A 25,298-nucleotide genomic window follows, 5' to 3' on the forward strand; every position below is an offset into this window, starting at 1 on the left:
ACAAAATATAAAATACAGTGGTTTGAGAGCAATCAAAACCAGACAGAGGCTGGGGAGGAAACAGTCCTTGAAAGAGAAGAGGCTGCTGAGCGAGCGGTTCACTTCAGCAGCTGTTCCTCCTGAGAGCCCTGCCCAGGCTGGGGAGCTCAAACATCTTTACCGGTCAGAGTGTGGGGCTACCAGAAGAGCTAAAAATCAAGAGGGAAAATCCTGGAAAGGCAGGAGATGTCCTCCTACAAGTTCTCCTCAAATCCTTGGCCGCTTGTAAACTGTGCGTGGGCAGAGCGAAGCTTTAAGGAGCCCAGCGAGAAACAGCAGCTGGAGGAGGAGATTGCAGTTGCTGCCTGGTGCCGAGGAAACAAGAGTTTGGAATTCAAGTTCCACCAAGTTAGAGGAGCTGAGTAATTGCCTAAGGTTTTCTTTGAAAACTCTAGAAGGCCTCATCTGTGATTAAACCCAAGGCTAAGGGCCACACCTTAAGACTGAACAGAAAAACGCAAACAACCCCACCCTAGCAAAACGTAAACCCAAAGCTTCTCCGGGATCGAGATGATCCACCAGTGACTTAACTGCCTGCCACAACAAAACTCAGCATTCTTTTTACGAAGATAAAAAGTCCAGACTCCCTGTAACATGTCATCTACAAGTCCAATATGCCAAAAAAAACTCCAGACTCCTCGTAACATTATCCACTATATCCAGTATGTAATAAAAATTACTAGACATGGCAGGCAGCAGGAGAAAGTGACGCATAATCAACAGAAAAAATAGTCAGTAGGCCCAGACTCACAGATAACCCGGATGTTGGAAAAAATACCAGATAACAATAAATGCTGTGAAGAGAATTATGCTAGAGAATAACTGTGGTTACCACTTTAGATTGGGAGATCAGGGAGGGCCTCTCTAAAGATGTGACTTTTTTTGAAATGTGAAATGCCAGGCAGAGGGAGCAGTGCAAAGGCCCTGAGGCAGGAAAGAGGCCTGTTCAAGAAGGGGCCAGGAGGTCCTTGACCTGAGCAAGGGACAGTAGTATCATATGAGATCAGACTGGTAGGCAGGACCAGAACATGTAGGGTCTCGTGGCTCAGAGTAAGTAGTATGAATTTTATTTGCAGAATGATGAATTGCCTTTGAAGGCAGGAGAGAGACTAATCTGACTTATATTGCTTTTCTTTTACTGTGAGAGAGGCTGTCATTTCAAATATTTAAGAACCAATTGCATTTCTTCTTTTTTTTTTAGCTGTGTATACATATCTTTTATTCATTTTCTACTATCTTGGTGCCATTTTACTCATAATTTATTGTATTTTTTATAAAAGCTCTTTTCATTTTAGGCAATAAACTATTTGCCTCTAGTAAGTTACACATATTTTTGTCACTTGAATTTTGATTTTTTATGGCATTTTTCATGCCATGTAAAACTTATTATGTTATTGAAGTTATCGCTGTTTTCTTTATGACCTTCAACACTCCAATATTATTTAAAAAAATTTTTTTTACAACTTATTTACATCTTTAAAAGATCATGCTGCCTGGCCATGAAGAATGACTTACAGAGGAAGGCCAAGGCCAGCATGGTGGAACAGAAAGGTCTGGGGCTTGGACTCAGAAGACTGGGGCCAAATTTCAGCCTTGTGACTCTGGTCAAATTGCTCTACTACCCCTAGTCAAATACTTTGCCTATAATACGGAATCATCATCATCATCAACATTTATGGTGCTCTTACTGTGTGCTAGGCCCTGTTCCAAACACTTTACATGTCTTATCTCATTTAACGTTGACAGTAGTCTCACGACGAGGAAACCGAGCCGCGTGCCCAACTCCCACATTGAGTGGCAGAGCAGAGATTTGAACCCTAGCAGTCAGACTCATGCTTTCAAGGCATGAAAATAATCCTGAAGGGCCAGTGGATGCAGACGTGCTCTGGAGACTGAGATGTGCTGCATGTGTGTGTCGTGTACTAAGTGGCAGCTAAGGAACAAGAAGGAGGTGGTGAAACCTGGGTGTCACAGAGACCTGGGTTCGCTTACTGGCTGTTTGGTACCATGAGTGGGTCGCTTCACAGCTCAAACTCACGTCAGTTTCGTCCTTTCTCTCTCCCTTTCTCTCTCTCAAACACTTTAAGGTGTAATCACAGCTTTTGAGATACAATTCACATATTGTAAAACTCACCCATTTAAAATGTGCCTTTAATGGGGTTTTAGTATGTTCACAGAATTGTGCAACTGTCATGACAATTAATTTTAGCACATTTTCATCACCCCCCAAAGAAACGCTGTGCCTTTCCCCAGTCACTCCCCATTCCCATCACCCCAACCCAGCCCCAGGCAACCACTGATCTGCCTCCTCTAAATTTAAATCTTGATTTCTTCATCTGTGAAGTAGGTGTGCAGGGGGCAGGTTGGATTTCAATGTCTTTCATAGAGTGTCTGCTCAGTGAGGTGATGGGTGAGAAGATGCAGGATTGGGGAAGCCAGAGAGCTAAGCTCTGTCTAAAATCTAAGCAGTGAGATGGTTATGGGACATGAATGGTTGGGTTTTGCTGGGGGCGGGTGTGGTGAGTGGTTTGGGAAGATTCTAAATGAGAGGAGAAGATGGAGCCGCTGCATCTGAGGAGCAGGAGGGGAGAGTGAGACAAAACGACTCCAGGCTGGAGAACTCTGGCGGAAAAACAGCGCTACGTAACAGAGGTTGGGATAAAGGTTGCAGCGTGGTGTGTGATGTGAACACCTTCACCGTCCTCATAAGATCTTCAGAAAAGTCAACAGTTCCCAACTTGCCATATGGGGTTGGGTTTGCTTTAGGGGGGTGGGACGGAAGGCTGAGTCCTACCTTCAGGTGGCATGGGGCTAGAACAGAGGCTGGTCGCCTAGGCTCTGCCTTGACTGGGCACAGGGGGACAGCAGTGCCTCTTGCCAACACCCAAAGGGCCAGTAGTGAAGACTGAGTGATTTATCATATGAGAGAAGGCTCACAGCCCAGCACCAGGATCATGGTCAGTGTCCGCAGGCGGCCTGGCCGTCAGGGGCTGCCAGGAGACCCCTGTGATGGCCTCGTGTCCTGCCTTCCCTTCCAGAACCCAACGTCTTCCTCATCTTCAGCCATGGACTGCAGGGCTGCCTGGAGACCCAAGGTGGGCAAGTCCGAGTCTCCCCAGCCTGCAATGCCAGCCTTCCTGCCCAGCGCTGGAAGTGGGTCTCCCGAAACCGGCTCTTCAACCTGGGCACCATGCAGTGCCTGGGCACAGGCTGGCCGGGCACCAACACCACCGCCTCCCTGGGCATGTACGAGTGTGACCGGGAGGCACTGAATCTTCGCTGGCACTGTCGCACACTGGGTGACCAGCTGTCCCTGCTCCTGGGGGGCCGTTCCAGCAACACGTCCAAGGCTGGCACCCCTGAGCGTGGCGACCAGACCCGCAGCGGCCAGTGGCGCATCTATGGCAGCGATGAGGATCTGTGTGCTCGGCCCTACTATGGTGAGAGGCTGCTGGCAGGGCAGGGCTGGGGTCCTCGTGTCCGGGGCCTAAAGCCACAAGGGCAGATGCTGGGGTGACAAAACCTTGGCCTCCGCAGACCTCTGGCAGGCACCTCTTTCATTGCAATGGGAAGCATTTTGGAATAATTAAGAAAATGGACTTCAAAGCATATAATTTGCTTTTTTAAAAATCACGAAGTTAATACACTCTTGTAAAGACCTCAGACAGTACAACAGCGTATAACGTAAAATCAAATGAGAAATCCCTTCCCCCAGGCCCACTCTTCAGGGGAGACCCCAGGGTAATCCTCCACAGGGGTCTTGATCCCCATTTTGCAGGGGTGAACAGGAACCAGAGTCACCCAGTGAGAGGGGCCTTTCCTGGTGGGCAGCTTCATCCTAAGGGTCCTTTCCTGGGAGTTCCAAGATAGAATTTGGCGTGAGGGCCAGCTGGATTTTGGACAGGCATTAAGGGGCACTGCGGGGCCCCCTTCCCAGCCCTATGGGATGAGCAGTAGGCCCTCTCCCAGGCTCCTGGGCTGACCTGACGGCAGAGGGAGCGTTAAAGCCACAGTCTGGTGCCACTGCCCCTCCCACTCTCTGCTGACCCCTGCCCACCCCGGCTCCCAGGGTTATAGGGGGTTTTTGTCTGAGGGATAGGCAGCCTCTGGGGTCCAGATGCCAAGGTCTTGGCTCCCCTTTCCTGCAGAGGTCTACACCATCCAGGGCAACTCCCACGGGAAGCCATGCACCATCCCCTTCAAGTATGACAACCAGTGGTTCCACGGCTGCACCAGCACAGGCCGCGAGGACGGGCACCTGTGGTGCGCCACCACCCAGGACTACGGCAAGGACGAGCGCTGGGGCTTCTGCCCCATCAAGAGTGAGAGTGGAGCGGGCGGGGCTGGCGGGAGGCTGGCCCTGGGGGACGCGAGCGGGTGGCGGAACTTGCGGGGCAGAGTGGGAAGTGGCCTCTCCTCGCAGCACAGGGCAGCCTGTGTGGAGTCACTGCACTCCTGGAGGGACCCCCTGTGGGCCCTGCAGGACAGGGCTGGGGAGGGACCCACACTCGGCTATCGTGGTGGCAGGTAACGACTGTGAGACCTTCTGGGACAAGGACCAGCTGACGGACAGCTGCTATCAGTTTAACTTCCAGTCCACGCTGTCCTGGAGGGAGGCCTGGGCCAGCTGTGAGCAACAGGGGGCGGATCTGCTGAGCATCACGGAGATCCACGAGCAGACCTACATCAATGGTGAGGCTGGGGCGGGGCGGGGGGCAGGCGCCTGAGACCTGCCCTGCCTTTGGAGGGCCCTGAGGCCTTTCTGCTGGTGGGGGTAAGGATGCCGGTGGTGGGGCAGAGGGTGGAGGGCCAGGGATGGGGCGACCCCTTCCTCACTGTCGCTGTCTTGCTGTCAGGGCTGCTCACTGGCTATAGCTCCACACTGTGGATTGGCCTTAACGACCTGGACACCAGCGGAGGCTGGCAGTGGTCGGACAACTCGCCTCTCAAGTACCTCAACTGGGAGAGTGGTGAGGCGCGGGGTTTGGGGCGCAGGGAGGCCAGGGGACCTCCGCACAGGCACTTGGTCTCTTATTTACTCCTTCGCTGGTACCCTGCTCCAGGAGAGCAGTGAGGGTGGGGGCAGATTTCCACTGCCTTCTGGACCGGGCGCCACTGGTCCATGGCGTGTGTTGTCCGAATTAGGAACCGATGCCCCTTCCTCGGGACACAGGGCCTGGGAGGGGACTGGATCTTATTCTCCACGCACCCCTTCAGCCGCGGGCACCGGGGCACCGAGCGCGCCAGCAGCCTGGCCAGGGCGGGCGGGGCTGGAACGGGTTGCCGCGCAGAGGCACCAGGACCACGTGGGCCCAGGTTAGGCAGCAGGAGGGCCGAAGCGGGGCGCTGGGCATCTGAGCGGGCTCAGGTCTCCCGAGGGAGCACGAGGTTCGGGGTAGGGCTCCCGGGCCAGGGGGTGAGTTTCTCTTGCCTGGGGCGCTGGCGCCCTGCCCTCCCCACAGATCAGCCGGACAACCCGAGCGAGGAGAATTGCGGAGTGATCCGCACGGAGTCGTCGGGCGGCTGGCAGAACCGCGACTGCAGCATCGCGCTGCCCTACGTCTGCAAGAAGAAGCCCAATGCCACGGCCGCCGAGCCCCCGCCTCCCGGTGAGCCTGGCAGCCGCGGGGCGTGGGTGGGGCTCGTCAGGGCCGCAGCCGCCGGCGGCTCAGCCTCCCAGCACTGGGGTCTCTGATCCTCGCTATTCTTTTTAATGGTTCAGCTGAAGTCTGAACAAACTGAAATGTGCCATTAATTCGTTCCGGGAACGTTCGTTGAGCACAGTGTTCAATGCCTCGGGACTCACCGTGTCCTCGTGGTGGTCACAGCCTGCTGGAGGTGACAGACAACTCAACATTCAATTGGAATATCCTGAGTTATGTGCTATTATAAAACACATGTATAATAAATATCAGAGGGGCCTAGAGAAGAAATTGATTAAGCTCCAGAGACTTAAGGAAGGTTTCCTGGAAGTGACATTGGATTTGGGCCTTTCAAGTTGAGCGTAAGTTTAAAAAGGCATAAAGAGGTGTGAGGGAAGGGCATTCCTGGCAGAGGGGACTGCAGGTGCAAAGGCACGGTGGCCTGGAAGTTCACGGCAGCTTTAAGGACGGGGAGTATTGCTCCCTAACTAAGGGTTAGAGTATAGGCGCTAACCACTTAAAGTGTGGTCCGCCGCCCAGCAGCACAGCGTCACCTTCCCAGGTGATGTTATAAATGCTTGTTATAAATGTAGAATCTCAGGTGCCCCCCCCACCAATTAATTGAATTCGAACCTGCATTTCCCAAGATGCTTAGGCGATTCATGTGCAGGTACAGTTTGAAAAGTACTGGATTAGAGGGCAGGGGAACAAGACGGTTCAGAAAGGCAGGTTGCAGCCAGTTCCTGAAGGATCTTGGCTTCTGGGTGAAATCTGGGTGGGGCCGGGTAGGCTGTGGGAGCCTTTGCAGACTTTTAAGGCAGGGAGTGTCTGGTCCACATTTGTGATTCACCGAGATAGCTCTAGAGGCCGGCACCCGCTTTGGGGTGTGGCCTTGGGTCCGCAGCTTAGTCTCAGAGGTGCAAATTGAGGATAAACTCAACCCCATTGCAGGGTTGCTTTAAGGCTGGAGACCTGGCCTGGCTTAAAGGAGCGTCTCCTTAGGTTGGAGGGGCTACTGCAGGAGTCCAGTAGCCATGGGGTGAAGACGGGATTTGTACACGGAAAATACAGCAAAACCAGAAAAAAATCCACAAAACAGAAAGTAAGAGCTTACAGAGCAAAACTTCTGCTTCTGACCATTGAAGTGTTGCCAAAGGCTGATTCAGGGTCACTAGCCACCACTGTCTGTCCTCACCCCCTCGGGGGTCAGGAGCAAAGGCTTCAAACATTGGCACCCACATCTAGGGCGCCTCACCTCCAGCTCAGGGGGAGCCTGGGGCAGGCACCAGTTCCAGGGCTTCCCTTTCTGAAAGGAGGGCCACAGGGCCAGTGTGGGCAGGCCTCTCTGTGGCCCCCATCGGGACTGGCCCCTCACCAAGTCCTCTGTCCCCTGGATCTGCCCAGAGTGGCTGCTGTGGGGGGTTCTCCTCTGGGGCCTCACGGACCTGCAGGTATGTCTCTAGCCGTGGATTTCCTCTTTCATCCTGGCCCACATCTCTCTGCACGAGGTGTATTTTCTAAGCAGTTTCTTGGGTGGTTCTGCCTCCCGGGACTCAAAGCCTGTCATTTTAGAGGCAGGCGCCGTCATGCCCCCAAAGCGTCCTCATTTCCTAAACTCCCTTCTTCCTACAGCCCTTGGGTCTGCACACCCACTAAACTCTCGTGTCCAAGGAGGCAGCCTTGGGTCTTAGCTCAGCGGCTGACAAGAGATGATCGATAGGTCTTGATCCTATCCCAAGGAGGGAGGCTGCTCAGGCCCTCAGCCCTTCCCCACTCTGCCAGGTCTCCAAGAGACAGTATGGCTGGACCCTGGAGCATCTCCCAGGATGGAGTGGATCCCAGTGGGGCGATGCTTCAAGTGGGTACATGCTTTCTTGCCCAGCCAGCAGAATCCTGTCCAAGACTGATGTTGTGGGTGGTTTGGTAAAGTCTTGTTTTCTCTTGCCAAGACCCAAGTGAGAGCTTGTTTGCATCAGGTGCCTGCGGACCCTGATCCCTAGAGGGCGATCTTGAAATGCATGGAAATGGGAGTGAGGAAGGGCCTAAGGCCGGTTGGTTTCTCAGCCCTAGGGTTCAGGGAGAGGAGCTGGGGGTGGGGGTGGGGGGAGGATCAAGAGTAAAAATCCCAGCCAGGGGACGCCCGTCAGGCAGCGGTGAGTTCACGAGCGGCTGACCTGGGAGGCCCCGTGTCCCCACCCCCTTCATCCCGGATTAATGGAGCCACACTCCGTAGATGCTCTTTGAGACAGTGACGGCTGTGTCATTTATTAAGTGAGGTGGACACGCGCTAAGTTGTAATCTTACAGCAGGAAACCCCATTTACAGAGGAGGAAACTGAGGCTCCTGGGGCTGGTCTGTCCCGAATCCCCATCTATCTCTCCGTGAGAGCCCCAGCTTGGGGGGGCCGTCCTGTCTTGGGTGGAATCTGCCACCACCTCCCGGGGCTTCAGCCACCCTGGGAGTTTTGTCTTTCCAGCATCATTCGGTATTCAGACCTGTCCTCGTGGGAAGGGCGGATCTGTGACAGGTTTGGGGAGGAGGTGACTTCCAGGCCCCTGCCTGTGTTGACACCCAGTGGGTCGGTTCCCGGGCTGGGCAGCTCGGTCCCTGAGCAGCGGCCTCTCTGGTGTCCGCAGACGTGTGGGCCAACGTGAAGGTGGAGTGCGAGCCCAGCTGGCAGCCCTTCCAGGGCCACTGCTACCGCCTGCAGGCTGAGAAGCGCAGCTGGCAGGAGTCCAAGAAGATGTGTCTGCGGGGCGGGGGCGACCTGCTCAGCATCCACAGCGTGGCCGAGCTGGAGTTCATCACCAAGCAGATCAAGCAGGGTGAGGGGCCGCGTCCCCCACGCCCGTCCCATCCGCCCGGAGGCCCAGGGACCGTCCCTCCCTCCCCTGCCGGTGCCGGAGGCTGACCTCCCCGTGTCCCCTCTCCCCTCTCCCCGGCCGCACCCCAGAGGTGGAGGAGCTGTGGATCGGTCTCAACGATCTGAAACTGCAGATGAATTTTGAGTGGTCCGACGGGAGCCTCGTGAGCTTCACCCACTGGCATCCTTTTGAGCCCAACAACTTCCGGGACAGCCTGGAGGACTGTGTCACCATCTGGGGGCCGGTGAGAACCCCCTCTCCCTGTCACGGGGCCCCCAGACCTAGCCTCAGTTTCCTCATCTGTCAGGGGAACTCTAATGGTGCCACCCTCAGAGGGTCACTGGGAGGATTAAAGGAGTTAGTTCTTGTGAAGCCTTAGGACGGTGCCTGGTGCGATCTTGGTCTCTTGCCAGCTGCACTTCCCCGCCTGCAGGTGGCGTCAGAACTCACATTATGTGGACGTGCTCTGCAGGCAGGACTGCTCGGTGCCAGCCCTACCCAGCCCAGGGTCCTGCCCCCTCAAGAAATGATGGAGCTGTGACTGTTTGCCATGGCTTTGGCTCAGACAGTGTGGGTGGATGAAGGAATTGATCCAGGGCTTCAAGCAGAGATAAGTCTGGCCCTTAAAGAATGGACAAAGCTGTAGGGACAGACTACTTACTCCAGAGACAGGACATTCTGCCGTGAGATACAGCCAACAGTGCCAGCGACTGTGGAGACGTCTGGCTTAGAGGATGCTATTTAAAAATTTATGAACAATTATTTATTGAGCATCTGCTATGTGCCAGGCATTCTCCTGGGGGCTGGGACATATTAACACCTCTGCCCTCCAGATGCAGCTCAAGACAGACAAAAACTGCTGGCTGGGTGCCCTGGACACAGGAGGGCTAAGGCAGTTAGGAGGGGCCGAGGACTAAGTTCCTCTTCAGCTCCGTCAGCTGAGGTGAGGGTCTGGGCATACGGCCCCTGCTCGCCTTGGATCTGCAGGTACTGGCTGGACGCCTTGCCAACCTGGGAATCTCATTTGTCTGTCCTGCTAACAGTCTTAGCCAGCTTGTCCTTCATGTTTATGAAATGAGCTGTAAGTAATTTTAAGAGAGCACCTTTTTCCATTTAGACAGTGCTTGTCAAAGTTTCGAGGCATTTGCGCATCAACTCTGTGTGCTCTCATCAGCCCTGTGAGGCTTCTAGCACTAATCCTGCTTCCCCCATTTTCCAGCCTAGAGCACAGAGAGGTCAAGCTTCTTGCTCAGAATCACACAGCAAGTCAGAGGCACGGCCAGGTCTGGAAACCAGGTTCACTGAAGGGGTTTGGGAGATTTGGAGGAGATAGATTGAGACTCCCCCTTACCCTGTGTCCCTAGGAAGGTCGCTGGAATGACAGTCCCTGTAACCAGTCCCTGCCATCCATCTGCAAGAAGGCAGGCCAGCTGAGCCAGGGGGCCGCTGAGGAGGACCATGGCTGCCGGAAGGTGAGGGTGCTTCTGGAGCTGCCCCGGGTGAGGCCAACCAGAGGGGCTCCCAGGGGCAGGAGGGCAGGTGGAAGCCCGCAGCCTCCCATGGCATCGTCCCTTCCTCGGCATGCCCCCTCCTCCGCTCTCCAACCTGCTCCGTTCCAGGAGCGATGTTGGATGAGGTGGGGTGGGGGGGAGAAGCTGTTGGGAAGAAGCAGAGCTCCCCCGCCACCCCTAGCCCTGAGCCCCCCTCCATGGAAAGCCACGGAGAACCCGGAGGTGGTGGTGGGCGGGCCCCCCAGTCTGCTTCAGTATCCCCTGAGTGGAGGCTGCTGGGGAGACCCTGGCCCTCTGTGCACCCCGGCCCCATCTTCCCGCCTCACTTGCTGGCATTGCGTGTGCTTGTCTGTCTCCTCAGGAGGAACGGGGGCCATGCGGTGTCTCCGCCCCTGGGCTCTCGCCCCAGGGAGGGAAGGGATTAGGACTGAATGGGGGGAATGAATCAGTCGGGGGGGGCGGAGCTATGAAAGAGGGTGAGGGTGGGTGATGGATCTGTTTCCCTCCTCGGGCAGCCGCCCGCCCGCCCCACCCCTCGCCGCCCCCAGAGGAGCAGGGGTGTGAGCAGTGTGGACACACGTGGGGAGGCTGCTCTTCAAGCCCACTTGGTTGTGTTTTGGCCCCTGGCGGCTCCATCTGCAGAGGCCACGCTCACGTACACACATACGCACGTAGACATGCACAATATACACATACACACAAACACATAACGCACACGTATGTATGTATACACACAAATACATGCACATGTACACATACACATATGCACATGTACACACACGTACACACACACACACACACACACACACACACACACACGCACGCCACTTTCTCCTCTGCGCTGGTTCCTGCCCTGGGGGCTGCCTCGCTCTCTCTCCCAAGCTCCAGCCCCCACCCCCAGGGATCCCACTTGAAGGCTTCCTGGAGGCAAATGCCCTGGCAGGCCCCTGGTGTCATCTTAGGAGGAACAGGGCTGTGGCAGGGACAGACACAACCTCTGTGGTGTGGGTTCCGGTCTGGGCTCTGCCTGCACTGTCTGTACAAAATCAAGCCACGTAATTCTGAGCCTCAGGTCCTCACCTGCAAGGCAAAGCAGAGAGGCCCTCAGGGTGGCCCAGGGGACAAGGGGTCGGGGGGGTGAAGCCTCCCCGGCCTCATGGGGATGGGGGCAGCGAGCCAGCCGTGTAGGAGGGTGGTCTCTCTTCCGCAGCTTTGCTGCCCCTCGCCGAGGGTCTGTCCCGCCTGCTCGCGGGCCAGGCGCATCCTCCGTGTCCTCCAGCTTTTCCAGGCCCCCGAGGATTGCCCAGCCCCCTCCACATCCTGGCAGCTCTCCCAGCTTTCTGGCTCTGGTTTCCCAGCCAACTGGCAGTTTTCCCACTGCGTCTCTTGGTTCAAACACCCAAGCGAGGAACCCGGTGGGCCACTCATCTTTCGTGGCCAGGCCACAGGCCGGGTGACTGGCTGTCTCCCAGTCAGCCACCCGTGGGCCATGCTTACACCCCGGGCCTGGCAGTTGTGGGTAACGGTAGGGAGGGGAGCGTGGAGTGACAAGGTGCAGAACACAGCACAGGAAGAGCCGGCTCTGGTGTCAAACCAGTCCCCTCTGTTCTGTGCCCAAGCCTGCAGAAAATTCAGTGGTGCCACTGATAGCACCTGCACCCCAGGATTTATGGGTGAGAAAGGAGAGTCCTCCCCCCAGACACCCCTTTTCTGCCCACTCTCTTGAGCCAGGGTTGGACGTGGCACAGCCCATCCTGCTACTGGCTGGGAGAGGACCAGGTGACCTACAGTGAGGCCCGGCGCCTGTGCACCGACCACGGCTCTCAGCTGGTCACCATCACCAACAGGTACAGGAGAGGGACCAGCCCTCCCCTATGTCCTGGCCTAATGTGGTCCCTCCTCCAAAGCGGGCAGCATCCTGCCATCCAGTGCAGAGGGACTCGAGTCCTTTGAGCTTCAACAGGCTCCAGGGCCTTTTTCTAATATTGTCACCAGAAGGACTCCTGTTTATTAAGCGACCCCAGCGTGGGACAGGTCCTGGGCAGGGGCAGGGGCAGGGACAGGTCCTGGGCAGGGGCAGGAACAGGCGTAGGTGTGGGCTGGATGCCCCGAAGAGACCTTGGCTCTGTCTGATTATCCCTCTCCTCAGCAAGGCATGGAGGTGAAGACAGTAGAAGGGGACCTGGGTGGCTGTGTGTCAGCTGCAGGGTCCCCACTTCCCTGAGCAAGTTTCTTTTTTAAAGCATTTCTTAATTTTTTAAAATTAATTTATTTTATTTTATTTATTTTTGGCTGCATTGGGTCTTCGTTGCTGTGCACGGGTTTTCTCTAGTTGCAGCGAGCAGGGGCTACTCTTTGTTGCGGTGGGCGGGCTTCTCATTGCAGTGGCTTCTCTTGTTGCGGAGCACGGGCTCTAGGCACGCGGGCTTCAGTAGTTGTGGCTCGCGGGCTGTAGAACGCAGGCTCCGTAGTTGTAGCGCACGGGCTGAGTTGCTCTGCGGCATGTGGGATCTTCCCCGACCAGGGCGCGAACCCTTGTCCCCTGCGTTGGCAGGCGGATTATTAACTATTGCGCCACCCAGGGAGCCCCCTGAGGAAGTTTCTGATGGGGTGCAGCACCCAGGCTCCTGGAGCAGGGCATCTGGCCTGTAGCCCAGGGAGTGGTGGGGGGCGAGCTCCCTGCCTCGACCAGCCTCTCTCCCGCAGGTTCGAGCAGGCCTTTGTCAGCAGCCTCATCTACAACTGGGACGGCGAGTATTTCTGGACGGCCCTGCAGGACCTCAACTTCACCGGCTCCTTCCGCTGGCTCAGCGGGGATGAGGTCATGTACACCCACTGGAACCGGGACCAGCCCGGTGAGCCCCTCCTCCACAGCGCCCGCTCAGCCCCCTCCTTGGACTTTCCTTGGTGAAGCCAGGAGGCCGCGGTGGACCAGCCCTGCCACGACCGAGACCCAGGGCTTCATAGGAAACAGATCATTCGTACAGTGTGGTGATGTGGTTATAGGAGGACAGGCTCTGGAGCCAAACTGCCTGGCTCAGATCCTGATTGTGCAGTTTATTAGCTGTGCATCTTTGAGCCTCAGTTTCCTCATCTGTCCATTGGGGATAATGGTACTTTCCTCACAGGGTTGACGTGAGGCTTGAATGGGTTAATACACGTAAAGCCCTTAGAGTAGTGAGCATACAAGTGCTCGCTATTGCTGTTACCGTTTTAAATTCGTCTTTTTTAACCTTTTCAAGAACCTGATGAGGCAGATGATGAAACAGGCTCAGAGAGGTTAAGCAAGTTGCCTAAGGTCTCACAGGAGCAAACATAGAGCTAGGCCTCTGCCCCCATTTCCTTCCTCCCCACTGGGCCCCGACTCCACAGAGCATGTCCCTGCAGAGATGGCTAAGCTGATTCCCAGTGCGAGGGCCGTGGTGGTGCCCCTCGGGGATGTGAGGGAGGACTGGTGAGTCCTCTTCAGCATGTGGGTCTCCCTTCTCCCTCCTCCAGGGTACAGCCGTGGGGGCTGCGTGGCCCTGGCCACGGGCAGCGCCATGGGGCTGTGGGAGGTGAAGAACTGCACGTCGTTCCGGGCTCGCTACATCTGCCGGCAGAGCCTGGGCACGCCAGTGACGCCTGAGCTGCCTGGACCAGACCCCACACCCAGCCTCACCGGCGCCTGCCCCCAGGGCTGGGGCTCAGACCCCAAACTCCGGCACTGCTATAAGGTAGGCAGCCTGTTGGCCTGGGGTCGGGGGAGAGAAACAAGAGCAAAGAGGCAGCACCCCTGGCAGGGTGGGTGGCCCCAGTGGGACCCAGCCATGATCCAGGCAGGCGGGCCCTGGAGAAACTTACAGACAACAGACAGAGGTACTTTCTGTTGAAACCCTTTTGTCAGTGGCATCTGAGGCCTGGTGCATAGTAGGTGCTCAATAAATATTTGAGGAGTTGAAGAAACCACAGAGACCATCGGTTGTGGAGGTTCCCAAATGTTGGGGCCAGGCTGGCCGCTCTTTAGAGTTGCCTGGGGAGCCCGAGTTAAACAACTCTTCCAGGCTGTCACCATGGAGACTGGGATTAAGTGGGTTGTAGTGGGGCTTGGTAATCTGTGTTTTTAAACCCTGCTGGGTTTGGGAGCCACTGAGGTAGTCCAGGGTCTTTTAATTACAGGAAGAAGCTGAAGTCCAGGGAGGGGAAGGGACTTGCCCACAGCAAATTGTGGCTCTGCTGGGATAAGAGCCCTGATTGCCCCGCTGGTTAGGGGGACCATCTCTGGGAGATGGCTGTGCCAGTTCCCCTCCCCTGGGGCTCCCTCTCTGATGAGCAGGATTGTCCAGTGAGGCCCCAGCCCCCTTCCCCACTCATGTCCTGGGAGGGCAGGTGTCCCGTGGGGAGCTGGGCTGGGGAACAGCTTGGACTCTGCTCCTGCAGGTGTTCAGCGCGGAGCGGCTGCAGGACAAGAAGAGCTGGGTCCAGGCCCAGAGGGCCTGCCAGGAGTTGGGGGCCCAGCTGCTGAGCCTGGCCAGCTATGAGGAGGAACATTTTGTGGCCAATATGCTCAACAAGATCTTCGGGTACTAAGCCTGGGGCGGTGGCCCATATGCACATGAGTCGGGCTCTTGCTTTTGCTGGGCAGGGTTAAGGCGACCCCAGGGCGGTCGGTTCCAGGGCTTGGAATGACCTGTGCATCTGCTACTAATGCCAGGCCCATCCTGACCCCCCCTCAAGTAACCCTGGTCTCCCTGGAGTCGGAGACCCTGGGTTGCTCACCAGAGCCAGCAACACCCCCTGAGACTCACAGACTTTTACACAAGTAACCGCCCTCACCATCCCTCCTTCTCCATGGCAGAACCTCCGAGCTGATCCAAGTGAGCGCCCCCTCCCGCAACCCTACACCATCCCATAATAGTCCACACTTTCTCAATAAACAGCTTTTTTTGAGAGACAGGAATAGAAAGGCTACAAAAGTGAGCATCTGCCCGCGGGGTCCCTCCAGATCCCTGTCTCTGTCCTGTGGGTTCCTGGGACATACAGCCCTACAGTCCCTTAGCCTTGGGAAAAATCCAAATGGATCCAGGCTTCCTGACTCTCCATTCCAGGGATATCTCCTCCCAGCAAACAGCACAATTACATTATTTGACTGGTAATTATAATAGCTCGTGTCAGTTGCTTCTCACCATGTACCAGGTACTGCACTAAACATTTAATCCACGTTCAAGACTCTTCTCAATCCTACTAAGTACACATTATTCCTTGCGGGCTGTTAGAGAGGTTGGGTTTTTTTACCCAAGGTCACAGAGCTGGTCCCTGGGTGACCCACGACCGGAATCCAGGTGTATCTGATTCCACGGCCCCAGGTCTATTCACCGTCCCCATCGGCTGCCTAAAGTGAAAGCCTGCAATCTTGCTGGCAGGGCAAACCCCACCCAAAGGAAAGCAAGGGAAGGGAGCCAGGCCACCTGCCCGCAGCGAGCGTGGCGCCTGGCCCAGCTAGCCCAGTTCTCTCTGGGGAGAGCTTTTTAAGGGTGGCCCCAACAGTGTTTTGCCTGGTGAGTGTGAAGCCCAGTTCGAGAGGCCCCAGGTCCTTGGGACTGCCCAGGTCACAACTGCAAGGGGCCCCTATAACTCTCATCCCCATGTCTTCTGTCTTCACCCCCGGGTTGTGCTAAAGTGAGTCAGAGCCCGAGATCCACGAGCAGCACTGGTTCTGGATCGGCCTGAACCGTCGAGACCCCGGAGCGGGGCATAGCTGGCGCTGGAGCGATGGACTAGGGGTGAGGGGGCCTGGAGGAGGCGGGGCAGGTGGGCGGAGCCTGGGCGGGCGAGGTTTGGATGTGGGCGTGGTCTTTTGGAGGTGCACGAGGTTTAGTAGAGGCAGCGCCTCTGGCCGGAGCTGGCAGGTAAAGGAAAGGGGGTGGGGACCGTCTAGCCCAGGTTGGGGGTTCCTAGCTTATGCCAGGTCTCTGGTTGGTCTGTTCTGGGGGGGGGGGTGCAGCCTCCGCCTGGTGCCTGAAACCCCTCTCCCCTTCCGACCTCATCAGTTCTCTTACCACAATTTCGACCGGAGCCGGCACGACGATGACGACATCCGGGGCTGTGCAGTGCTCGACCTGGCCTCCCTGCAGTGGGTAGCCATGCAGTGCGAGACGCAGTTGGACTGGATCTGCAAGATCCCTCGAGGTTGGGTGGGGCGGCGCTGGCGGAGCGGGCATGGGACGAAGGGCGGAGGGGGCGGGGGTCCAGGGGAGGGGCACCTTTCCCTGCAGCGTCTCTGTCCCTGTTGTCCCCATAGGCGCGGACGTGCGGGAGCCTGACGGCAGCCCGCAAGGTGAGGCACCCCGCTCCCCACGGCGGCCCGGAGGGGGGAAGGGCGTCATCTCCTGGGCAGGGCCTGGCCGGGACAGAACGAAGGGGCTTAAGGGCTTGAGCCGAGGGAAAGGTGATGGGGGCACCCTACTGGCCCAGGTCGGATGGGCTCGCAGGCCCGCCTGCCTAGGCTGCCCTGGACCCGCCTTGTCCTCCTTGGGCTGGGGCGGGCAGGCAGCCCCAGCCCGGCCTCCATCCCCACGCCCCCTCCGCTCCCGCAGGCCGACGGGAATGGCAGCGTTTCCAGGAGGCGGAGTATAAGTTCTTCGAGCACCACTCCACGTGGGCGCAGGCGCAGCGCATATGCACGTGGTTCCTGGCCGAGCTGGTCTCCGTGCACAGCCAGGCGGAGCTGGACTTCCTGGGGCACAACCTGCAGAAGGTGGGCAGGCTACCGAGCAGGGAGGGCAGGCCCGGGAGCCAGGGAAAGGGCCTGCCATCCCTCACCGGCCTGCCCGGCTTCCCCTAGTTTTCTCGGGGCCAAGAGCAGCACTGGTGGATCGGCCTGCATACTTCAGAGAGCGACGGGCGCTTCAGGTGGGAGCCCTGGCGGGGCAGCGGGTGTGGATGGGCAGCGGGGCGCCTGCGTGTATGGCGAGCCTCAACCCAGGCTGGAGGTAGGCAGGCGGCACAGCATATAGAGACAGACAGATTTGGATTTGAATCCAGCCCTGCCCTCCACTGGCTATGTGGCCTTGAGCAAGTGAGTTAACCTTTCTGGGCCTCGGTTGTCTCACCTGAGAATGAAACGAGGCCTGCCTGGTAGGATCATTGTGAGAATTAGAAATGAGGTATGTGAATCCTTAGCATGGCATCCAGCACGTCATCGGGCGCTAAGTAATGGCAGCTCATTATTATGCTGGGGTCACTCATGAATAAGGTCCCCTCAGGACATGGGCAAGAACATAGGATGGTCCGGAGGGGCCTCTGTGTATTCACGGCCCACCTACCATGTGTGAGGCGTGGAAGGCCCAGGAGCACATGGGTGTCTGAGCGTAGCGCTGCCCTTGGACCCCTGCTCTGGGATCCTTAGACTTCTTTTCTAGTTAGAGAAACGGATGCCCAGGAAGGCTGGCCCTTACCTGGAGGCGCCAGGTCCTTGGGTTCTAGCTGCACTGAGCTCAGTAGCCCCACTCCTCAGCCTACGGCCACTGAGCCCCTGGTGTTGGGCTCTGGTCCCTGCCCCCTCATTGCTGCATACAGGGGAGCACGGTGCCCAGTGCTGGAGTCACCCCTGCTCGGTGCCATTGCAGATGGACAGATGGTTCCGTTATAAACTTCATCTCCTGGGCACCCGGCAAGCCTCGGCCCATAGGCAAGGACAAGAAGTGCGTGTACATGATGGCCAGCCGAGGTGAGCACAAGATGGGGCAGAGAGGGTGCAGAAGCTGAGGGGAGGGTGGGTGTTGGGGGCAGTGAGGTGAGCCTGCGCAGGGGCCCTAGGTCTCTTTTCATTCTCTCTGTTCCCACAACCCAAGAAGGGCTAGACCCAGAGAGGGGAGGGCCTGTCCCTGTGATCCGGCAGCCACAGAGGACTTGAGTTCAGAGCTGGACACAGGGACGTGAGCCCCAGCCCCACCTCCTCTCAGGGCATGAGGCCAGGGTGCTGGCAGCCATGCCCTGCCCTTGGGGTGACTGCTGTTCTCTTTCTGCAGAGGAGTGGGGGGACCAGAGGTGCATGACAGCCTTGCCCTACATCTGCAAGCGCAGCAACAGCACCAGAGAGCAGCAGCCCCCAGACCCACAACCCACAGGTGGCTGCCCCCCTGGCTGGAGCCAGTTCCTCAACAAGGTAGGAAGTGGAGAGGGGGCACCCAAGGCGAAGGCTGGGCCTCAGGAGTCCTCGCCCTTTGGCAGCATCAAAGTCATGGCCTCTTGCCTGTACCCACCACCCTCTCTTCTGCATGGCCCCAGTGCCAGGGCCAGACTCCTTGGAAACTAAGTCAGCGTAGTAACACCTTCTCATTCACCAGGTAATGAGGTTGCCCGTATAGTTTGGTGAGTTTCCTAGATCCCTGGTCGCCAAACATCTGCTTTTTTTTTGTTTGTTTTCTGTTTTTTTTTGGAGGCAACAGTGCAGCCTGTGAGATCTTAGTTTCCCGACCAGGGATCAAACCCGTGCCCCTGACATTGGGAGCGCAGAGTCTTAACCATTGGACTGCCAGGAAAGTCCCCAAACACCTTGATAATGAATTCCTATTAAAATGTTGAACATACAAAGTACGTATGTGTGCATTACATATGTGTGTGTAAGTAAATATATATTTACTTACATACTAATGTGACTAACATCATATATAGTTAAATGTACACAAGACCAAAACAATATAAACCATGAGCGAGAGATTTTTAAATAGTATTTTTAAGTTTTCAAAATTTTCCTTTTAGTGGTATGAAAAAATTTTTGCGCTCACTCAAAATTTATCAATTATAATAATTGTTACTATTTAAATAATTTTGATAAGAGCAAAGTGATTGCATATTCTTCATTACTTGAAAAAATCTTGGTTTGACGCTTTGTGATTCAGACTTCACAGGTCTTGTTTGAAGTTCAATTTTTTTTTTTTTTTCCTGGCCATGTGGCATGTGGGATCTTAGTTTCCCGACAAGGGATCGAACCCACGTCCCCTGCATTGGAAGCACAGAATCTTAACCACTGGACCGCCAGGGAAGTTCCCTGAAGTTCAGATTATTTTAACACATGGATTGAATGGTTGTTGTAGACGGAAAGATTACCTCACGAAGACAAATAGATCAAGATGAAGAAAGGTCATCCATCATTGGCTGGGCTTTCTAAGTCCTTCTCCCTATTTTCCAGTCCTTCTACAAATTAAACAAAGGTTTTTGTTTAAAAATTGGTCCGTTTCTGCATTTAAACTAATCTGCCTTATAAACTAATCAGAAGAGCTGATTGAAAGAGTTAAAAAAAAATCCTTGGAAGATTTTTTAAAAACAACGTTTAGAAAATTCTCTTCCCAAGCGTTCTGAGTGTGCAGCTAGGAAAGTTTGAGACAATAAAATGAATTCGAAGGGATATGCATCTAAATGCGTTTTCAAAATGTTCCCTCTAGAGAGTGAGTTTCTTTCCAAAAGTGGTTACTTCCTGACCCTGCGGCTCATTCATCAGACCTGATTAGACCTTCATTGTTTTTACCTAGTGGCTGAAAGCGCTTACCCCAGACGGAGAAGGGCACTATTTCCTTGTGGTTTCATTAGTATAAGCTTCGATCCATGCCTTCTTCGCAGGACGTTGTAAGACCGCTTAACCCCTATTGTGAGGATTAGATTAGTTAACGCTAGATAACATGATCCATAAATCTTTGTCATACGTTGGCTTGCAGCCCGCCCGTCGTGTCCTGGAGCGCTCACTGTCTTCAGAATATCCAAGCGAATATTACACCTTTTCTGCGTTTAAAAAAAAAAAAAAAAAAAAAGAGTAAGACGTGTATTATTAACATCTTGGGGAAAAAAACAAAAAATGAAACTAAAACTCATCCATACTCTCCAGAGATGACCCCTATCAATGTTTGTTACTCACTTCCTGACTTTTTCCATGTAATTGAGATTATACTAAATAACACAATTGTGTAGCCAGCTTTTCTTTCTTAGTATTATATTTTCAGCATTTCCCCATGTCATTAAATGTTTCCAAAAGCTTATTATGACTTCTTCCACCTAATTGAAAACAAAATATATTTCATATATGTAATTGGCCCTTTGCTTAATTTGTTAGCATCATGGTAACGATACAGTAACTCTGTCAAAAGCCTTTGGAGTATGCGAAGCTGAGAGCCAGACAGACCTTGTCCCCAGGCATGGCCCAGGCGGTGCCGTCACAAGTAGTAGAGCATTTGGTGGCCCGGAGAAATCTTCCCACTTAAAAACTCCCCACAGTGTGGGCAAGTGTACGTGAATCCGCTGTGCCCGGTTGAGAGGGTGCCGGAGACCACCCTCTCAACCGGTCAAGGAGACCCAGATGGCCTGGTTCTCATGCTTTTCTCTCACAGCCCCCGAGCCTCCCCAGGGCCTGCGGCCGAGGGCTCCGCAGCGGAGTTTCTGGGTGTGTGGGACAGGGAGGTGGAGCAGGATGCCATGCCTCCCCCTCCGCCCCACAGTGTTTCCGAATCCAGGGCCAGGACCCCCAGGACCGGGTGAAGTGGTCAGAGGCACAGTTCTCCTGTGAACAGCAAGAGGCCCAACTGGTCACCATTGCAAACCCCTTAGAGCAAGGTAGGGCCAGCCCATGGGGAGGCCCCGTGATCCTCTGACACCATCCCCCCAGAGGGCTAGAGCAGAGCGAGGAGGGGGCTGCCCTGTCGCTCATCACTCTCTCTTCTGGGGGACTGTAGCATTCGTCACAGCCAGCCTGCCCAATGTGACCTTTGACCTTTGGATTGGCCTCCATGCCTCGCAGAGGGACTTCCAGTGGGTAGAGCAGGAGCCTCTGCGGTACACCAACTGGGCCCCCGGGGAGCCCTCTGGCCCTAGCCCTGCCCCCAGCGGCAACATACCGGTGAGGAAGCCCCTCCCCACCCTCTCCTTTGCCCTCCACCCCCACCCTGCCGCGCTTGCCTGGGGACCCCCTTCCAGCCTCTTTGCTCATAGTACAGCTTTCTGGGGGCAGTGGCACAAGCGGGCAGCTGCCGGGGCTCCCCTGAGCAGCTCCTTCCCCCCAGACCAGCTGTGCGGTGGTCCTGCACAGCCCCTCAGCTCACTTCACTGGCCGCTGGGATGATCGGAACTGCGCGGAGGAGACACACGGCTTCATCTGCCAGAAGGGCACGGGTACGTGTCACCGGGGAACCTGGAAACCCCAGCCCGGGACTGGATTCCGTGGGCCATGCCCTGAGGAATGAGACATGGTCCTTGACCTCAGAGGGCCCCTGGGGCCACCCCCAGAGTCTAGTCTGCTCGGGAAGCAGATGGGCAGAAAGGCCAGGCGCCAATCAGAGGGAAGGGCAGTGGGCACCAAGGGGTCTCAGAAGGAAGGTTTGGGGTTTGGAGGGCTGACCGGGGAGAGCTAGACACTGGGCATGCCTGGTGGCAGGGGCCCTGAGGTTCTGTGTCTGAGGTTCCTGCAGCTCTGTGCAGGGGTCCCTCTGCCCTGGATTCATGGTCGAGCTCTAGGTTGCTCATCCCTTTATTAGCAAGAACATATTGTTACTAATAACAGCAATGACCGACACTGAGCCAGGCACTGTGCCCAGAGGAGAGTTGGTCTCTGCCTGATGTCCGGCGCTCCCCCCTCCCGGCCTCATGCCTGGGGATGGGGTGATGGGGGCAGAGCCCGGCCTGAGCCCTGCCCCCTTCCCTGTAGACCCCTCCCTGAGCCCATGCCCAGCAGCATCGCTCCCTGCCCCGGGCACTGAGCTCTCCTACCTCAACGGCACCTTCCGGCTGCTGCAGAAGCCGCTGCGCTGGCACGATGCCCTCCTGCTGTGTGAGAGCCGCAACGCCAGCCTGGCGCACGTGCCTGACCCCTACACCCAGGCCTTCCTCACGCAGGCTGCCCGAGGGCTGCGCACGCCACTCTGGATCGGGCTGGCCAGTGAGGAGGTGGGCACCGGGCTGGGCCCACTCCCCTGATTTCCTTCCCTGCCTCCCCCTAACCCTGTGCCTTACCTGCTCCCTGACCTGGCTGGTCCCCTTCCTCCCACCCTGATGGCTGTCTGTGCCCAGGGCTCCCGGCGGTACTCCTGGGTTTCGGAGGAGCCGCTGAGCTATGTGAGCTGGCAGGACTGGGAGCCCCAGTACCCGGGGGGCTGCGCCTACGTGGATATGGATGGGGCCTGGCGCACCACCAGCTGTGACACCAAGTTGCAGGGGGCTGTGTGTGGAGTTAACGGAGGTGAGTGCCCACCCGCTGGGGCCGAGGGGTGGGCTGGGGGTAGGCTGACCCTGGGAGGACCCTGGGCCACTTTCTCAATCCTGCACCCCCATAGGTCCCCCTCCTCCCCGAAGAATAAGCTACCACGGCAGCTGTCCCCAGGGGCTGGCGGACTCGGCGTGGATTCCCTTCCGGGAGCACTGCTACTCCTTCCACATGGAGCTGCTGCTGGGCCACAAGGAGGCGCTGCAGCGCTGCCAGAGAGGTGGGCCGGGTGGGCGAGAGCCCATATGTGGGCATTCCAGGTGGCGACCCCTCTCGTGGACACTCAAAGCCCCTGTGAATGCAGTCCCCGTGCTGCGGTCTACCTGTCGGCAGCCCTCACACATAAGTGCCCCTCGCGTTGCAATACGCACAGACCACCCGTGACATAACGTGTGTGACTATAACTCCCTTCCCTCCACGCACGACTCCACGCCATCGTCTCCTCTGGCTGCCAGGGAAGAGGGCGGGGCCCTCTCTGGAGGGCTCTGCTACCCCGGGGAGACCCGTCTGCCCTGACGTGAGCCTCCTTTGTGTCCAGAGGGTGGGGTGGTCCTGTCCATCCTGGATGAGATGGAGAACGTGTTTGTCTGGGAGCATCTGCAGAGCTCTGAGGGCCAGAGTCGGGGCGCCTGGCTGGGCATGAACTTCAACCCCAAAGGTGGGTCCCTGTGTGTAGGATCAGGTTGGGGAGGCCTCAGGCGGCAGGGGTGATGCCCTCCAGCGGGGCTTGGTGGAGGTGAGGGCCTGAGGAAGGTGGGAGTTGATCCTAGGACAGGCCTGCTCTCTCCCACCTGCTCCAGAGAACAGGCCTGCTCTCTCCCACCTGCTCCCACCTACCCGCCCCTGCAATGCCCCCTCAGTGCCTTCTTCCCCCAGAAGGTACGCTGGTCTGGCAGGACAACACAGCTGTGAACTACTCCAACTGGGGGCCCCCGGGCCTGGGCCCCAGCATGCTGAGCCACAACAGCTGCTACTGGATCCAGAGCAGCAGCGGGCTGTGGCGCCCGGGCGCCTGCACCAACATCACCATGGGTGTCGTCTGCAAGCTCGCCCGAGGTGAGCGCCCGGCAGGCACACCCGCGGCTTCCTGCCACCCCCAGGCATCTGGTGCTGGCTGGGGGCCCGACTGCTTCTCGTTCTGCAGACAATGCAGTGGATGGGAGAGAATAGACAGACAGGCCTGGGGCCCGCCGGGACCTTCCCCTGGGATTAATTAGTCTGTAGGACTGGGCCTTGCTGCACGTTTCCAGACTAGACAGCAAGCCCGTCATTTTGTAGTGGTTAAAGGCAGGGATGGGGTTCAAGCCCAGGCCAAACCATTTGCCAACTCTGTGACCTTGGGTAAGTCATTCAAACTCTGTGGCCTCAGTTTACACATATGTAAAATGGGGTAATAAGAGTACGTATAAGGGGATTAAATGAGCAAACGAAGTGCCTGGGCCAGCAGAAAATGTTCTTACGTGTTTGCTTATTATTATCATATTGTCACTGCTACTGTTATTAACTGGTTCCTCCTCTGCCGCAGCTGAGGAGAGCAGCTTCTCCCCATCAGGTGAGTCACAGGCAGGGCTGAGACTAGCCCTGTCCTCCTTCCCCCCCTTGTTCCGGGCGGCGGGGGCCGTAGCGGGGCTTCTGAGCGGGGGTTCTTCTTGCTGCAGCAGCCCTCCCGGGGAGCCCTGCGGCCCTGCTGGTGGTGCTGATGGCGGTGCTTCTGCTCCTGGCCCTGCTGACGGCGGCCCTGATCCTCTACCGGCGACGACAGGGCGTCGAGCGCGGGGCTTTCGAGGGCGCCCGCTACAGCCGCAGCTCCTCCGGCCCCGGCGAGGCCACTGAGAAGAACATCCTGGTGTCAGACATGGAGATGAACGAGCAGCAGGAGTAGAGCCAAGGGCGTGGGCGGGGCCGGGGCAGGAGGAGCTGGGTCCGCGGGGCCCGCCCCCAGCTACAGTCCAGTCGGCCCATGGAGGGGTGCCCTTGGGAGCTGCTGTGGGGAGCTGGGGCTGGCAGGGCCTGGGCTGGTGGGCTTCCTCCCTCCCACGAGGGTTGGGCTGAGACCTGGCTGAGTGCAGCGTGGCGTTTCCCTTTGGGGGGGGTCTTAAGGTCTTGTCACCCAGGCCTGTGCCCCCATGGTAACCAGAGGCAGGACGGGAGCCCCTTTCTGCCTCTTCCTCCCCGGGCCCGCCTGCCCAGGCCTGTGCCCCAGGCCCCAGGACCTGCTTCTCGCTGCAGAGTCTGAGGAACCTGCCCTGAGCCCTCAGCCGGCCTCTTGCTTCTCTCCTTCCCTGGCAGCCTCAGCTCTGAGCCCCTCACGCCAGCTCCTTTTCCTCCCTGCCCCCCTTGTCACACAGCCGTCCCTTCTGAGCCAGGGCCCTGGGGTTTGGGGAGCCCTCTTGCTCTTGGTGGGGGTCGGCTGAGGGGGCCGAGCATTTGTCACTCCTGTGCCTGCTGGGGTGGCCGTGGGACATGGCAGGGGGGCCTGGGCCGGATGGAGAACAAGAGCATCACTGTGGCGTCAGCTGGGCTTGGGCTGGAGACAGGACAGGGGAGAGACACCCTGACCTCCTGGGGGTGACCAGGCAGGGCTGGGTGTCATCTCCTGCCGGCCGGGGGAGGGCTGTGTCCCTAAAGAGTCCCCTGTGGGGACCAAAATAAGTTCCCTAACGTTTCCAGCTCCTGGCTCTAGTTTGGAGAGAGAGGTGGTGTTTGGCCAGGGTCCTAGGGGCTTCAGAAGCGAGAGCCCAGGGACGCCCTCTAGTGGGGCCCAGAAGAAGAGCGCCTGAGTCCCCCGAGTGGCCCCATGCGGGTGGAGCCGAGCCACCCAGCACCTTTCCAAGAGGCCGAAATCCCAGCAGGAGTCACCAGTCCTGGTGCCGCGACCCAGGACAATGTGAACATGGACTCGAAGACATGGTCCTTTTTTGTAGTTCTTAATTTTTTTAATGTGCCATTATTGTTTTAAAAAAGAGAAAAAAGAAAAGCAAACAAATAAAACACCTTTAAGAGGCTTGAGAGAGAA

At 56.9% G+C, this 25,298-nt stretch overlaps 1 protein-coding gene across 3 annotated transcripts in view; it reads left to right on the forward strand.

The window, feature by feature from the left end:
* The window catches only part of MRC2 (mannose receptor C-type 2), a 54,706-nt gene extending 29,408 nt beyond the window's left edge, over positions 1-25,298 (forward strand). The window contains exons 2-30 of one of the 3 annotated variants that reach the window (XM_067715334.1): positions 3,078-3,479; positions 4,188-4,361; positions 4,567-4,731; positions 4,896-5,009; positions 5,502-5,648; positions 8,318-8,506; positions 8,635-8,789; positions 9,910-10,017; positions 11,788-11,903; positions 12,763-12,911; positions 13,555-13,772; positions 14,476-14,618; positions 15,716-15,818; positions 16,086-16,224; positions 16,337-16,372; positions 16,632-16,792; positions 16,880-16,947; positions 17,664-17,764; positions 18,066-18,202; positions 20,418-20,640; positions 20,760-20,923; positions 21,087-21,195; positions 21,728-21,966; positions 22,090-22,258; positions 22,353-22,502; positions 22,821-22,940; positions 23,159-23,338; positions 23,808-23,834; positions 23,941-25,298. In XM_067715334.1, the coding sequence (XP_067571435.1) occupies positions 3,078-3,479; positions 4,188-4,361; positions 4,567-4,731; positions 4,896-5,009; positions 5,502-5,648; positions 8,318-8,506; positions 8,635-8,789; positions 9,910-10,017; positions 11,788-11,903; positions 12,763-12,911; positions 13,555-13,772; positions 14,476-14,618; positions 15,716-15,818; positions 16,086-16,224; positions 16,337-16,372; positions 16,632-16,792; positions 16,880-16,947; positions 17,664-17,764; positions 18,066-18,202; positions 20,418-20,640; positions 20,760-20,923; positions 21,087-21,195; positions 21,728-21,966; positions 22,090-22,258; positions 22,353-22,502; positions 22,821-22,940; positions 23,159-23,338; positions 23,808-23,834; positions 23,941-24,164 (4,430 nt within the window). In that variant the 3' untranslated portion in view covers positions 24,165-25,298. The remainder of the gene's footprint in view (positions 1-3,077; positions 3,480-4,187; positions 4,362-4,566; positions 4,732-4,895; positions 5,010-5,501; positions 5,649-8,317; positions 8,507-8,634; positions 8,790-9,909; positions 10,018-11,787; positions 11,904-12,762; positions 12,912-13,554; positions 13,773-14,475; positions 14,619-15,715; positions 15,819-16,085; positions 16,225-16,336; positions 16,373-16,631; positions 16,793-16,879; positions 16,948-17,663; positions 17,765-18,065; positions 18,203-20,417; positions 20,641-20,759; positions 20,924-21,086; positions 21,196-21,727; positions 21,967-22,089; positions 22,259-22,352; positions 22,503-22,820; positions 22,941-23,158; positions 23,339-23,807; positions 23,835-23,940) is intronic. The other 2 variants (XM_067715335.1, XM_067715336.1) reach the window with 2 other exon arrangements.

The sequence above is a fragment of the Pseudorca crassidens genome, chromosome 19, assembly GCF_039906515.1.
Source record: "Pseudorca crassidens isolate mPseCra1 chromosome 19, mPseCra1.hap1, whole genome shotgun sequence".
Classification (NCBI taxonomy): Eukaryota; Metazoa; Chordata; class Mammalia; order Artiodactyla; family Delphinidae; genus Pseudorca; species Pseudorca crassidens.